The sequence below is a fragment of the Hypanus sabinus genome, chromosome 2, assembly GCF_030144855.1.
Source record: "Hypanus sabinus isolate sHypSab1 chromosome 2, sHypSab1.hap1, whole genome shotgun sequence".
Lineage (NCBI taxonomy): Eukaryota > Metazoa > Chordata > Chondrichthyes > Myliobatiformes > Dasyatidae > Hypanus > Hypanus sabinus.
Window position 1 is genome coordinate 116,196,855 of NC_082707.1, and position 15,304 is coordinate 116,212,158.

The 15,304-nt window shown below is 43.1% G+C and overlaps 1 protein-coding gene across 2 annotated transcripts in view; it reads left to right on the top strand.

Moving 5' to 3' along the window:
* Positions 1-15,304, top strand: part of LOC132382628 (calpain-3-like) — a 156,057-nt gene that overhangs the window by 119,322 nt on the left and 21,431 nt on the right. Inside the window, exons 1-2 of one of the 2 annotated variants that reach the window (XM_059953046.1) lie at positions 769-876; positions 14,587-14,623. Coding sequence is in view for 1 of the 2 variants with exons in the window: in XM_059953037.1 (XP_059809020.1) it covers positions 14,587-14,623 (37 nt within the window). In the remaining variant the exon portion in view is untranslated. Of the gene's footprint in view, positions 1-768; positions 877-14,586; positions 14,624-15,304 lie in introns of those variants that run through there. The other variant, XM_059953037.1, reaches the window with a different exon arrangement.

The following is a 15,304-nucleotide window of genomic DNA, read 5'->3' on the forward strand; positions in this document are numbered from 1 at the left end:
AGGTAATGAGTGGTTGTAGATGGGTCAGATTCTGCATGGAGGTCGGTGACCAGTGGTGTGTCTCAGGGATCTGTTCTGGGACCCTTACTCTTCGTGATTTTTATAAATGACCTGGATGAGGAAGTGGAGGGATGGGTTAGTAAATCTGATGATGACACAAAGGTTGGGGCTGTTGTGGACAGTGTGGAGGATTGTTCTGTAGGTTCTCTATTATTGAACCAGACACTAGAAATCTTGGCATCAAATTCGGAATATAGTGAGTAATGTTGCATTTAGCACATCACATATAAATTCTCACAGTATAATTGAGTTGATGATGTTTTGATGCACTAAATAATTATAAGCACTCCTATCTGTGCTGAAGGAAGGAAATAACTTTTGGTAACACTACAGTTCCTGATGGAGTAAGTGTAGGACTTCCTCTGTCTCCTCATCTTTCTCTTCATATATTCTTCCCTCAGTGCTACCATCTCATCTGTCCACTCCCTGCCAAGCAATGGATCATTCAAATGTATTGTTGATAGATACAAGGGGAGCATGAAGGGTTCTAGATAAAACTAAGGTGCTGGTTAGCTGGAAACAAATTGGATCCAGGGAATGAATATCCTTCTTTTGCTCATTTTGTCCTGCATACACTTCAGTCACTCCCACTGACTGCTCTGAAAACAGTTGTTTAGACTGTGATTTGGGATTTACTGTTCAAATTGAGATAGCATTAATAGCCTCCTTTTTTATAATATTTCAGGAGATGTGGGCTTCACAGCCTGAGCCAGGATTCAATTGCCCATCTCACCTTGCCCTTGAAAGGTAGTGGTGAGGTACTTTCTCGTACCACTACAGTTACTGAGGTGTAGGTCCATCTACAATATTATTAAGGTGAGAGTTTTGGAATTCTGACCTAGTGAAGGAATAATAATATATTTGGTAAATTAGTCTATTGTTTTCACATGTACGGGAGTTAGGAAGGAGGCTGAACCTCCAAAGTGGTAATCCCCGGATTATTCCTGGGGCAGTGAGCTAGGGAAGGTCAGAACAGGAAGATAGTGTAGATGAATGAGTGGCTGAGGAGATGGTGAAGGGGGCAGGGTTTCAAGTTCGTGGATCATTGGAATCTTTTCTGGGGAAGGGGTGACCTGTACGAGTGTGACTTGTTGTATCTGAACTGGAGAGGGACCTATATCCTGGGAGGGAGGTTTGCTGATGCTGTTGGGGAGGGTTTAAATCAGATTTGCAGAAGAACTTAGAGTGTGGACCAATACGTGGAACTATGATGTTGTGGCCATTACAGAGACTTGGATGTCTCAGGGCAGGAAAGGCTGCTGAGCTCATTGGGCTTTAGATGTTTCAAATAGGACAGGGAGGGGGGAAAAAGAGGTGAGGGGCATGCCATTGTAAATCAGAGATAGTATCATGGCTGCAGAAAAGGAGGAAGTCATGTAAGGATTGTCTATTGAGCCAGTGTGGGTGAAAGTCAGAAACAGAAAGGGGGCAATAGCTCTACTGGCTGTTTTTTATAGAACCCCCAGTAGTAACAGGGACATTGAGGAGCAGATAGGGACTCAGATTCTGGAATGTGCAATAATAGGGTTGTTGTGATGGCTGATTTTAACTTCCCTAATATTGACTGGCATCTCCTTAGTGCAAGGGGCTTAGATGGGGTGGAGTTTGTTAGGTTTCCTGACGCAATATGTAGATTAGCCAATGAGAGAAGAGGCTGTACTTGATCTGGTACTGGGAAATGAACCTGGTAAGGTGTCAGATTTCTCATTGGGAGAGCATTTTGGAGGTAGTGACCACAACCTTCACCATAGTGGTAGAGAGGGATAGGAGAAGAAAATTTGGGAAAACATTTAATTTAGGTAAGAGGAAAGATGATGCTATTGGGGGGAACTTGGAAGCATAAACTGAGAGCAGATGTTCATAGTGAAATGCACAGTAGAAATGTGGCAAATGTTCAGAGAACATTTGCGTGGCATTCTGCATAGTTATGTTTCATTGAGGCAGGGAAAGGATGGTAGGGTAAAAGAACCATGGTGTACAAAGGATGTAGAAAATCTAGTTAAGAAGAAAAGTAAAGCTTACGAAAGGTTCAAGACACTAGGTACTGCTAGAGCTCTAGAAAATTACAAGATTGCCAGGAAGGAGCTTAAGGATGAAATTAGGAGAGCCGGAAGGGGTCATGAGAAGGCCTTTGCAGGCAGGATTAAGAAACCCACCAAAGAGTTCTACAAATATGTGAAGAGCAAGAGGTCGAGCCGTGTAAGAATAGGACCAATCAGATGTGACAGTGGAAATGTGTGCATGGAGCCAGAGGAGGTAGTGGAGGTACTTAATGAATACTTTGCTTCAGTACTCAACCAGGAAAAGGATCTTGGCAATTGTGGGGATGACCTACAGTGGACTGAAACACTTGAGCATACAGACATTAAGAAAGAGGATGTGCTGGAATTTTAGAAAAGCATTAAGTTAGATAGGTCACTGGGTCCAGACGAGATGTACCCCAGGCTACTGTGGGAAGCGAGGGAGGAGATCGCTGAGCCCCTGGCGATGATCTCTGCATCATAATAGTGGTAGGAGAAGTACCAGAGGATTGGAGGGTTGCAAATGTTGTTCTCTTGTTCAAGAAAGGGAGTAGAGATAACCCAAGAAATTATAGACTGGCGAGTCTTAGTTCAGTAGTGGGCCAGTTGTTGGAGAAGAGGCAGGATTTATGAGCATTTGGAGAGACATAATCTGATTAGGGATAGTCAGCATGGCTTTGTCAAGGTTAACTTGTGCCTTTCGAGTCTGATTTAATTATTTCTGGGTATACCAAAGCACATTGATGAAGGTAGAGCAGTGGATGTAGTGCATATCGATTTCAGTAAAGCATTTGATAAGGATCCCCATGCAAGGCTCATTCATAAAGTGAGGAGGCATGGGATCCAAGGAGACATTGCATTGTGGATCCAGAATTGGCTTGTCCACAGAAAGCAAAGGGTGGTTCTAGATGGTTCTATTTCTGCATGGATGTCAGTGATCAGTGGTGATTCTGTTCTGGGTCCCCTCCTCTTTGTGATTTTTATAAATGACCTGGATAGGAAGTAGAAGGAGGGTTACTAAATATGTTGATGACACAGAAGTTGGGGTTGTTGTGCTTAGTTTGGAGGGTTGTCAGAGGTTACAGTGGGACATCGGTAGGATGCAGAACTGGCTGAGTAGTGGCAGATTGAGTTTAACCCAGATAAGTGTGAAGTGATTCATTTTGGTAGGTCAAATTTGAAGACAGAATATTATATTAATGGTAAGATTCTTGGCAGTGTGGAGGATCAGAGAGGTCTTGGGGTCCGTATCCATAGGGCACTCAAAGCTGCTGTGCATTTTGACAGTGTTAAGAAGGCGTACGGTGTATTGGCCTTCATCAACCGTGGGATAGAGTTCAAGAGCCATGAGGTAATATTACAGCTATACAAGAGCTTAGTTAGACCCTACTTGCAGCACTGTGTTCAGTTCTGGTCACCTCACTACAGGAAGTATGTGGATACTGTAGAGAGAGGGAAGAGAAGATTTAAAAGGATGTTGCCTGGATTGGAGAGCATGTCTTATGAAAATAAGTTGAGTGAACTTGGTCTTTTCTCCTTGGAGCGACAGAGAGAGGTGACTTGATAGAGCCATGTAAGATGATGAGAGGCATTGATCATGTGGATAGCCAAGGCTTTTTCCCAGGCCTGAAATGGCTAACATGAGGGGACATAGTTTTAAGGTGCTTGGAAGTAGGTACGAGGGGGATGTCAGAGGTAAGTTTTTCCACACAGAGAGTGCACTGCTAACAATGGTGATAGAGGTGGATACAATTGGGTCTTTTAACAGACTGTCAGATAGGTACATAGAGCTTATAAAAATAGACCAGTATTGAAGATAAACTTGGTGAAGTCTTGATGTCTTTCCTTACTAATTGCAATCTGTTGGTCAGAAAATTAAGGGTCCATTTACAAAGGAAGATGCTGTGTTCCAGGTCTTGGAGGTTGGTGATGAGTTTGCCTGGAATTGTAGTATTGAAGATGGAGCTGTACCCAATAAACAATTCATTCATTCATTCATTGTGTGCTGTGTTGTATGCCATGGGCGATCATGGCCTTGACTATGACTGTTCTTGACAAATTTTTCTGCAGGAGTGGTTTGCCATTGCCTCCTTCTGGGCACTGCCTTTACAAGATGGGTGACCTCAACCATTATCAATACTCCTCAGAGATTGTCTGCCTGGTATCAGGACCTGTAATATGAACCAGCTGCTCATATGACCATCCACCACCTGATCCCGTGGCTTCACATGACCCTGATCAAGGGCTAAGCAGGTGCTACACCTTTCCCAAGAGTGACCTGCAGGCTAGCAGAGGGAAGGAGCCCCTTACACCTCCTTTTGTAGAGACATATCTCCACACCACTACCCAGCACTAAACAATACTGTACTCAAAAGACAATGTCTGTGTCTTTCGAGTGCAGATGATCCAGAGATGAGTGTAGGGCTAGGAGATGGCATCTGCTGTTGACCTTTTCTCATGGTAGACAAACTGCAGTTGGTCGAGGTTGCCTGGAAGCTGGAACTAATGCATGCCATGACCAGTCTCTCAAAGACTTCAACATGGTGGATGTCAGAGTAGTAGTCATTAAGGCATTTACCTTGCGTACTGAGATGATAATAGTGGAAACCTGAAATTGAAGCAGGGAGGTGTTGAAAATATCTGCAAATACCCACCAGCTGATCTGAACTGGATCTAAGGACATGACCAGGGACACAGTCTGGCCAAGATGCTTTCCATAGATTCACTCTCTGGAAGACTGATCTTATATCTTCAACTGTTACTGTGGGGTCAAGTGCAGTGGTAGCTGTTGTGGCAGGTGATGACATTCCAATCCTCTTATGGTCCAAACATGCAGAATGTGTTACATGCATTATGGATCATTGGGATCCCTTCTGGGAAAGATATGAACTGTACAAAAAGGACAGGTCACATCTGATCCCAAGGGGTCCAATATCCTTATGGGCAGGTTGGCAAGAGTTGTTCGGACCAGTTTAAACTAATTTGGCAGGAAGATGGGATCCGGAGTGATAGTGCTAAAGATGAAGTAGATGGTTTGCAAAGGCAATATGTAGTGAAACTCCTAGAAAGGAGAGGTTGATGATAAAGCAAAATTGCCCTCTTGGCAGTGTGGAGGATCAGAGGGATCTTGGGGTCTATGTCCATAGGACACTCAAAGCTGCTATGCAGGTTGACTCTGGTTAAGAAAGCATATGGTGCATTGGCCCTCATCAACCATGGGACTGAGTTTAAGAGCCGAGAGGTAATGTTGCAGCTATATAGGACCCTGGTCCGACCCCACTTGGAGTACTGTGCTCAGTTCTGGTCGCCTCACTACTGGAAGGATGTGGAAACTATAGAAAGGGTACAGAGGAGACTTACAGTCGCCTGGATTGGGGAGCATGCCTTATGAGAATAGGATGAGTGAGCTTGGCCTTTTTTCCATGGAGCAATGGAGGATGAGAGGTGACCTGATAGAGATGTATAAGATGATGAGAGGCATTGATTGTATGGATAGTCAGAGGCTTTTCCCCAGGGCTGAAATAGCTAGCACGAGAGGGCACAGTTTTAAGGTGCTTGGAAGTAGGTACAGAGGAGACATCAGGGGTAATTTTTTTACGCAGTGGTGAGAGCGTGGAATGGGCTGCCGGCGACGGTGGTGGAGGTGGATACGATAGGGTCTTTTAAGAGACTCCTGGATAGGTACATGGAGCTTAGAAAAATAGAGGGCTATGGGTAAGCCTGGGTAATTTCTAAGGTAAGGATTTGTTCGGCACAGCTTTGTGGGCTGAAGGGCCTGTATTTTGCTGCAGGTTTTGTACGTTTCTATGTTTCTAACAAGATGAGTTGCAATGTAAAAGGTGGACAAGATCGAAAAAGGTGAATGCAGGACTGAAGGTATTATATTTGAATGTAAATGGTGTACGAAATAGATCGATGAACTTGTAGTGCAGTTACAGATTGGTACGTTTTGTTACGAATTCCCGTAACTGGATCACTTACCAGCAAAGATAGAGAGGTCCGTTGAAGTCTGATGGTACTATTTTTTAAAGTATTTATTGATAAAGGGCACAAAAATAAGATTAATGCAAACATTAATGCATACTAAATCTAAGCGCAGGTATAATAATAATCAATAAGAAATAAAACTCTATCATTGTCTAGGGGTTAATGTATTGTCCGATGGAAAGATAACAGTCACTATCAGTTCGTCCAAGCTGCAGCGTTGTTGGGTTTAAAAGTGAAGCGGTTTAAACTTGCCCCAGGTCTTTTAAGATGCCAATCCGTTGAGTCAGGGGAGCAGGCTTCCCCGTTGTTAGCTAAAAGCTGTTTTCTGTGGTTCCAGCCACGGAATCGAACGCACGTGGCTTCCTTCAGATGACTTCCTACTGTTACGTGGTCACTTAACTTTTCTTCTGGTGCGTCTGAAGGGGTTGTTCCCCAGACCCTCTTTTATACTTCCTCATGGGGTCTCAGATGTCAATCAGGTTGGGATGATGCAATCCCTCAACCAGCCCACTCTGGTCATCCCCTGAGGGGCTTCAATGAATAGTACAGTACTCAATACACAACTCGGTCTTCTAGAGACAATGGCCATGTCCCGTAGCTTTACATCGCCAGGGAAACAAGCCAGCCTGCACGTCTCTTTTCCCAACCCAACAAGTGATCTTGCGATTCTCACAAAGGAGGGGGCTACGGACGTAACAGTATGAAGTTGTTGGCATCACTGAATCGTGGTTGTGGGAAAATTATAGCTGGGAGTGTAATGTCCAGGGATACACATTGTATCAAAAGGACAGGCAGGAAAGCAAAGTGGATGGGGAGGCTCTGTTGGTAAAAAATGAAATTAAACCAGTGAAAAGCGGTGACATGGGGTCGGAAAGTGTTGAATCGTTGTGGAAAGAGCTAAGGAACTGCAAGGGTAAAAATGTCCTGATGGAAGTTATATATACACCCCCAAATAGTAGTGAAGATGTGATCTACAGTTTACAGCAAGAGATAGAAAATGTGTGTCAAAAGGTCAATGTTACAATAGTCATGGGGGATTTCAATATGCAGGTAGATTGGGAAAATCAGGTTGGTGTGAGATTCCAAGAAAGGGAATTTCTAGAATGCCTATGAGATGGCTTTTTAAAGCAGCTCATGGTTGAGCCCACTAGGGGATCAGCTATTCTGGATTGGGTGTTGTGCAATGAACCAGAATTGATCAGAGAGTGATCATAATATGATTGGATTCACCCTGAAGTCAGATGTATCAGCATTACTGTGGAGTAAAGGGAATTACAGAGGCATGAGAGAAGAGCTGGCCAGAATCAAATGGAAAACAACACTGACAGAGATAATGGTAGAGCAGCAATGGCTGAAATTTCTGAAAGCAATTCAGAAGACACAGGCTACACTATACATCCCAAAAACGGAAGAAGTATTTTAAAGGCAAGATGATAAAACCACGCTCAACAAGGCAAGTCAAAGCCAAGTTAAAAGCCAAAGGAAGGACATATCATCCAGCAAAAATTAGTGGACTGCTAGGGGATCGGGAAGCTTTTAAATACCAACAGAGAGCAACTAAAAAAGTCATTAAGAAAGTAAAGATGGAACATGAAAGTAAGCGGACCAATAATATTACAGATGATACCAAAAGTTTCTTCAGAAGGGAGAGAGGCAGAAGAAAGGCAATTATAGGCCAATTAGTCTGACCTCAGTGGTTGGGAAGATGTTGGAGTCAGCATGGTTTCCACAAGGGAAAAATCTTTCTTGACAAATCTGTTAGAATTCTTTGAAAAAATAGCAAGCAGGATAGACAAAGGAGAATCAGTTGATGTTGTGTGCTTGGATTTTCGGAAGGCCTTGACGAGGTGCCACATATGAGGCTACTTTACAAATTTTGAACCGATGGTATCACAGGAAAGATTCTAGCATGGATAATGCACTGGCTGATTGGCAGGAGGCAAAGAAAGGGAATAAAGGGAGCCTTTTCTGTTTGGCTGCCAGTGACTAGTGGTGTTCCACAGGGGTCTGTGTAGGGACTGATCTTTTTTACATTATACGTCAATGATTTTGATGATGGAATTGGTGGCTTTGTTGCAAAGTTTGCAGACGGAGATGGCCTTTTTCCGTGCTGTGATTGTTATATGGTTATATGATACGAAGATAGGTGGAAGGGCAGGTAGTTTTGAGGAAATAAGAAGGCTACAGAAGAGCTTAGACCGGGGGTCGGCAACCTGCGGCTCCCGAGCCATTTGTGGCTCTTTCACCTCTGTGCTGCGGCTCCCTGTGGCTTTGGGAAATAATTGGTCAGTATTTAATTAAAATGTATTTTATGTTAGTTTGTTAGCTTTTGAAATGTAATTATGGTGATCTTGTACATTTCCTGCCACATCCGAAACGGCTCACAATTAGCCGGCATTCCGGCTAAGGGAGATAGCCTACGGGGGTTTGTGAGTACGCGTCTTTTGCAGCATCTGCGTCCATGGGGGCTGGGTTGAGGGAGGCTTAAAAGCAAGGCTGTTTAGTTCGAATAAAGCTATCTTTGACTGCAGTTTACTGACACCGCTACAACGTGTTTTTATCGCTGGCTGTCCAGACGGAAGGTGCTGAAACGCTTTGTCGCGTGTCTGGAAGAAGTGAAAACTTTCCTGGGCAGCAAAGGGCTCACCTTTCCTGAGCTGGAACAGCCAGAGTGGCTGGAAAAGCTACACTTCATGGTAGACATGACAGCGCACCTGAACACGCTGAACACAGCTCTTCAGGGGAAAGGACGTACAGCCCTGCACATGTTGGAGGATGTTTTGGCATTCGAGCGCAAGTTGACAGTGCTTGCCAGAGATTTACAGAAAGGCACTTTGTCTCACTTCCCCAATTTGAGAGAGTTCAAACAAGGTCACGACATGATAATTTCGGAGTATTTACATTCTGCAATCATCGCAATGCAAACATCGTTTGGGAAACGCTTCTGTGAGTTCAGAGAGGAAAAAAACACATTATCCTTCCCGGTCACTCCCTTAAGCATCGATCCTTCCCTACTGAATACGACTGCATTGGCAGGTGTGAGTCAACCTGATCTTGAGATGGAACTGGCCGACATAGCCGACAAAGACATATGGGTGTCCAAGTTTAGACGCTTGACAGCAGACCTTGAAGATGTTGCCCGTCAGAAGGCCGTTCTTGCTCAGAAACACAAATGGAGTGATATTGAAAACCTCACAGATGACAGCTTGCGATCCTGTGTAAAGATGAAGGTGACATCATACAGCCCTGATGTGCAGACGCTGTGCGCTGAGGTCCAGGAGCAGAAATCCCATTAACCAAGTATGATAAATATTTTAATTGCCTATTATTTTACTTATATTCATATTTTTTCATTGTTCAGTGAAATAGTCCTTTCATTTTTCAGGATGACAGCTGGCTGACGTTATTTTTGGTTTGCTGCTGGCGGAAAATTTAAGTTCGGCGTTTTTCATAAATACAAGAAGGACTCAAATAGACATTGAATATTTTACTTAAAAGTAACTTTCAACCCAACGTCTTTTTTCGGAGTTCAAAATGTTTTTGTTGCATGCAGAAATGTAATTTCGTTTTCTCTGCAGGAGTTCATCAATTTCATAAATGCAACACATTATAGTTTGTTTATACATAGCATAAAGGCAAAAAAAAACGTTGTATGCAGTGTTATTTCATTTTAAATGTCAAACGGGTTTTGCGGCTCCCAGTGTTTTCTTTTCTGTGGGAAACGGGTCCAAGTGGCTCTTTCAGTGGTAAAGGTTGCTGACCCCTGGCTTAGACCAATAAGAAGAGGGCAAAGGAATGGCAGACCGAATACAATTTCTGGAATTGTATGATCATACGCTATGTTAGAAGAAATGGAAGTGTTGACTCTTTTCTAAATGGAAAGAAAATAAAAAGTATGGATTTGGGAGCATACAGACACTGTACTCTTAATCTTTCACTTCTGATGACCTCTGGCTTATAATAATTCTCAGGGGTGTAGTTGCCAATGCTGATTGCTAGAGGCTGAGTGACATTCTGCCCTAGGAGATTTGTTTTCTTCAGGCTTATTGTGAGACCAAAGGCCTTGCTTGCCTGAGAGAAGTGGTCCATCAGTCTTTGGAGCTCTTCTTCTGAGTGAGTTGCCACAGCAGCATCATCCGCAAACATCATGTCAGGGCTTTTCACACCTTCAACTTCAATTTGCGAGACTGAACAGTTTCCCGTCGGATTTTGTCTGCAGGTAAACTCCCTCTGTTGAATTCCCAAAGGCTTGTTTCAGGAGTACTGCAAAAAAATTCCCGAAGAGAGTTGGGGCAAGCACACATCCTCGCTTGACTCTGCTTTTGATGCTGAAGGCGTCTGAAGTTGATCCATCAAACTGGACTGTCCTTTCATGTCATCGTGAAAGGATTGAATCAGCTTTAGCAGCCTCGGGGGACAGCCAATTTGTGAAGGACCTGGAAGAGCCTGCTTCTGCTAACCATGTCAAATGCCTTGGTGAGGTCGATGAAGGAGACGTACAAGGGCTTCTTCAGCTCTCTGCACTTTTCCTGAAGCTGTCTCAGGGAGAAGATCATGTCGGTGGTTGATCTTTCAGCACGGAACCCGCACTGTGATTCTGGGTAGATCCTCTCGGCGACCTCTTGAAGCCTTCCTAAGATGACACGAGCAAACAGTTTTCCAGTGATGCTAGTCTCTCTAGTAGTAGATAAAAGAAGCTTTCCTGAACATATTTAACAAACTCTATCCATCTTGTCCTTTTTCGCTAGGGGAGTCCCAGTCAATATTTGGAAAGTTAAAATCACCTACTATCACATTATCTTTCTTACAGTTGTCTGCTATCTCTCTACAAATTTGCTCCTTTAAATCTCACTGATTACTGGAATCCCATTAATGTGGTCATCCCTCTCTCATCCCTCAATTTCACCCATCTAGCTTCAGTAGTAAAATGCTTCAGTCTGTCCTGTCTGAGCACTGCTGTGACATTTTCCCTAATGAGCAATGTCACCTCTCCCCCTTTAGCACCTCATACTAAGACAATGGAACCCTGGGACACTGAGCTGCTAGTCCTGCCCCTTCTGCAACCAGTCTCACAAAAGGCTATATTATCATAATTTCATGTGCTGATCCATTCTGTAAGCTCATCTGCTGTACCTACAATACCCCTGAAATTGAAATAGACACATCATACCCAACTTTTGGTCTCTATCTTTGTATGTAGGCATAACAACTTCTCCACTGGCTCTCTGGTTCCAAGCCCCCTGCAACTCTAGTTTAAATCCCACCCCCACCCCGTCCCAAAATGATATTGGTCCCTCTCCAATTCAGGTACTAACCATTCCGTTGATACAAGTCTCAGATTTCCTGTAAGAAAGCCCAAGTAATCCAAAAACTCAGCAGTCCTTCTTCCTGCACCAACTACTTAGACACATGTTAAACCGTATTATCTTCCTACTTCAGGCCTCATGAGCATGTAGCATGAGTAACAGTCCTGAGATCAACATCCTGGAGGCCCTGTCCTTTAACTTAGCTCCCTGAACTCACTCTGCAGGACCTAGGCATCCTTCCTGCCTATGTCATCGGTACTGATGTGGACCACACCCTCCCCGTTAAGAACGCTATAGACTTGATTTGAGATGCCCCTAACCCTGGAATGTGGGAGGAAATGTGCCATCCAGGAATCTTGCTCTTGTTCATATAACTTCCTATCTGTTCCTCTAATCAATGAATCCCCTTACCACTACTGTCACCTCTTCTCCCCACTTCCCTTCTGAGTCACAGAGCCAGACTCAGCGCTAGTGACCTGACTACTGTGGCGTTCCTCTGCTAGATTGCTCCCCCCACTCCAAACAGATGTTGAGAGGCATTGATCGTGTGGATAGTCAGAGGCTTTTCCCCAGGGCTGAAATGGCTAACACGAGAGGGCACAGTTTTAAGGTGCTTGGAAGTAGGTACAGAGGAGATGTCAGGGGTAAGTGTTTTATGCAGAGAGTGGTGAGTGTGTGGAATGGGCTGCCAGTGACGGCGGTGGAGGCGGATACGATAGCATCTGTTAAGGGACTCCTGGACAGGTACATGGAGCTCAGAAAAATAGAAGACTATGGGTAATTTCTCAGGTAAGGACGGCTTTGTGGGCTGAAGGGTCTGTATTGTGATGTAGGTTTTCTAACAACATACTTGTTATGGAGGGAACAGACACAGGAGCACTCTGTACTAGCTACCTTTCTCTTTTTCCTCTCCTGACGGTCACCCATTTACCTCTGTCTTACACCTTTGCTGTAACTAACTCCTTATGTTCATATATGTTTGCGCTACAGCAGATTGGAAAATTAAAATAAAATTTTTACCAGTAATTAAGAAGTGGAAAACACTTAAAGAAAGAAAGAGGCACTTAACTTAATTGATATTATGAAAGACAGAGTTCTGGAGCAATTGAAGGGACTATAACAACACAAATCCATCAACCTAACATCATGGACCACAGCTTCTGAATGAAGTGAGCACAGAGGTTGTGGATATTGTATCTTTCGATATCCCCAGTGTCTTGGAACTGTGTGGGATGCATGTTGTTGGTTAAGGGATTTTCCTGTCACAGGCCCTTCAATTTCTCCAGCTCGGAAGGTTGTAAATGTACAGTCAATGGCCACTTTACTAGGGTCACCTGTACGATGATGCAAGTATCTAAGCAAACAGTCACACAGCAGTGACTCAATGCATAAAAGCACGCTGACATGGTCAAAAGGTCAGTTGCTGTTCAGACCAAACATCAGACTGGGGAAGAAATGTGATCTAAGTGACTTTGACTGTGGAATGATTGTTGGTGCCAGATGGAATGGTTTGAGTTTCTCAGAAACTAATGATCACTTCAGATTTTTATGCATAACAGTCTTTAGAGTTTGCAGAGAATGGTGTGGAAAAGCTAAACCAAAAACGTCCAGCGTGCAGCAGTTCTGTGGTTCACAATGCCTTGTTAATGAGGAAGTTCAGATGAGAATGGCCAGACTGGTTCAAGCTGACAAGAAGGCTGCAGTAATTCAAATAACCATCGGTAGCAACAGTGGTGTGGAGAACAGCCTCTCTGAAAGCACAACACGTCGAATCTTGTTGGATGGGCTGCAGCAATGGAAGACCACAAATATACACTCAGTAGCTATTTCATTAGGTACAGGACGTTCCTAATAAAGTGAACACTAATTGTACAATAGGTACATTTAATGTCAGAGAAGTGTATACAATACACATCGTGAAATTCTTTTTCTTTGCAAGCATCCACAAAAACAGAAGAGCGCCCCCAAAGAATGAAGGACAGATAAAACGTTAGAACCCCTCAGCTCCCCCTCCCACACACAACTGTGCATGGATTCAGCCTCTGTTCTTGTAATGTAAATTGATTGGATTGATTTCTGGGACCACTGGTTTGAATTCTGGAGAGAGTTTGTGGCCGGGGTTTAGAGGAATGATCTTATTGAGATGCAAGATTCTGACTAGGGTTGGCAAGGGTTGATGCAGGGAGACTGCTTGCTTTGTATGGAGAGTTAGAAACAGCAGTGAATTTTGAATAAGGAACTGTTATTTATCGCTGTGATCAGAAGGTTTTAAACCTTTGGAGTTCTCTAAATTTAAAGGGCCTGCAGATATTCGGTCATTGAGTGTATTCAAGACTGAGGTCAGAATGTAGAGTTGAAAACAATAAATGTTTGCTGGTACAGTTGTATTGCTAACTTTACTGATTTAACTTTTTTTGTGCTGATTGTGTTATCCATTTACTTAACATACCCTGTGTTTCTTCCTTCATTCTTACTTCATCAATAGCCTGACTCAAAGAATACGCCTGGACTCTTTTGATTTTGTGTTTTATGTTCTGTCCTTTTCTCTTTTTCGTTAACTGTTTGTGCGATTTGGTTTTATTGCACCTGGGGGTGGGGTAGGTTTGATACCTTTTCTTTGAATGGGTTCCATGATTTTCTTTGTTTCATGGCTGTGGGGAAGACAAATATCAAGGTTATATACTGCATATATAATTTGATAATAAACGTACTTTGAATCTTTGATCAGATGACAAAATAGTCAAGGCTGTTGAAAGGTGGAATGTGTTTGGTGAAGCAGTGGGGTAGAGCACATTGAGAAGGGATGCTTAGTTGCCTGCTTCTGCTTTTAATTCTTAGGCCTTTCAGTCCTTAACATTTAATAATAGTTCATAAATTAAGTTATTGAATCAATTGTTCAATCAAATGCAATCTGGCTGCATCTGGTAAGTTTTTCTCACATTATCATATTAATTAAATATAATTTTCCAACTCCTATGGCTGGTTTTGAATTGAAGACACTCATCTAGTATTATAACCACATGCAAGTCCATTGAGTGTTAGTAGGTGTTCCTGTTTAACCAATTTAACCTTCCTTGTGTTTACAAACCAGAGAAATCTTGAGGCAGCACAACCCTGTCTCAGGATAACTGAACTACAGTTGAAAAGTGAAGGAATTTTGAACTAATGTTCAATTCCCGATATTAAATATATATCTGATTTATTGATTTCAGGGAAATTGAGAACCAGATCAGAACTGACAATCCTAAGGTTTGTATCATTTTTACTTTTATTCTCCTTTTCATTCTTGAGTAACGTTATGTTATTATTGATGAGGTAAGGATGTTCCCAAGACTACTCACTTTGTTCCTGGTAGAATCAGTAAGATATCACATTCTGGAAAGTTCTTTTACTTCTGAAGTTATAACCAAAAGTTCCTTTGATGCTTTCTGTGTTCTACTGTTCATCTAAGTGGAAATTCCATCAGACCTAATTCAAAGTTAAGCTAAATGAGCAGAAAATTGAGGTTCCTGGGCGGAGGGTTTGGAAGGCTTACTTGCCAAGGCAACACATTGCTAAATGTTCTCCTCATAGTCGCTCCACCACCATGTGCTCTTAATGCTAATTTTGTGCCCCAGATGTTTAGGGGAGAGTAAACTGTCAATGAGCAGGAGTCCAAAGTGATGTCCACATCTCCTGGCAGTGTGAATCAACATGACACTTGTTTGAGCAGCCAGTCCTACCCTGGCCTGTGGACACACATTTGGACAATACTTGAAGTCACGTCACACCTGCTGTGGAACTTATAAGTGCATGATCATACACTGAGGGTTTGGGGGTGGAGGGTTGGGTCACATTGTTCAAGTAGAACTTTCCTGGTGATCTTGGAGCCTTCATTGTCCGCAAAAGTAAAGTTTTCACTTCTCAGAACCACATCTCTTTGATGTAGCA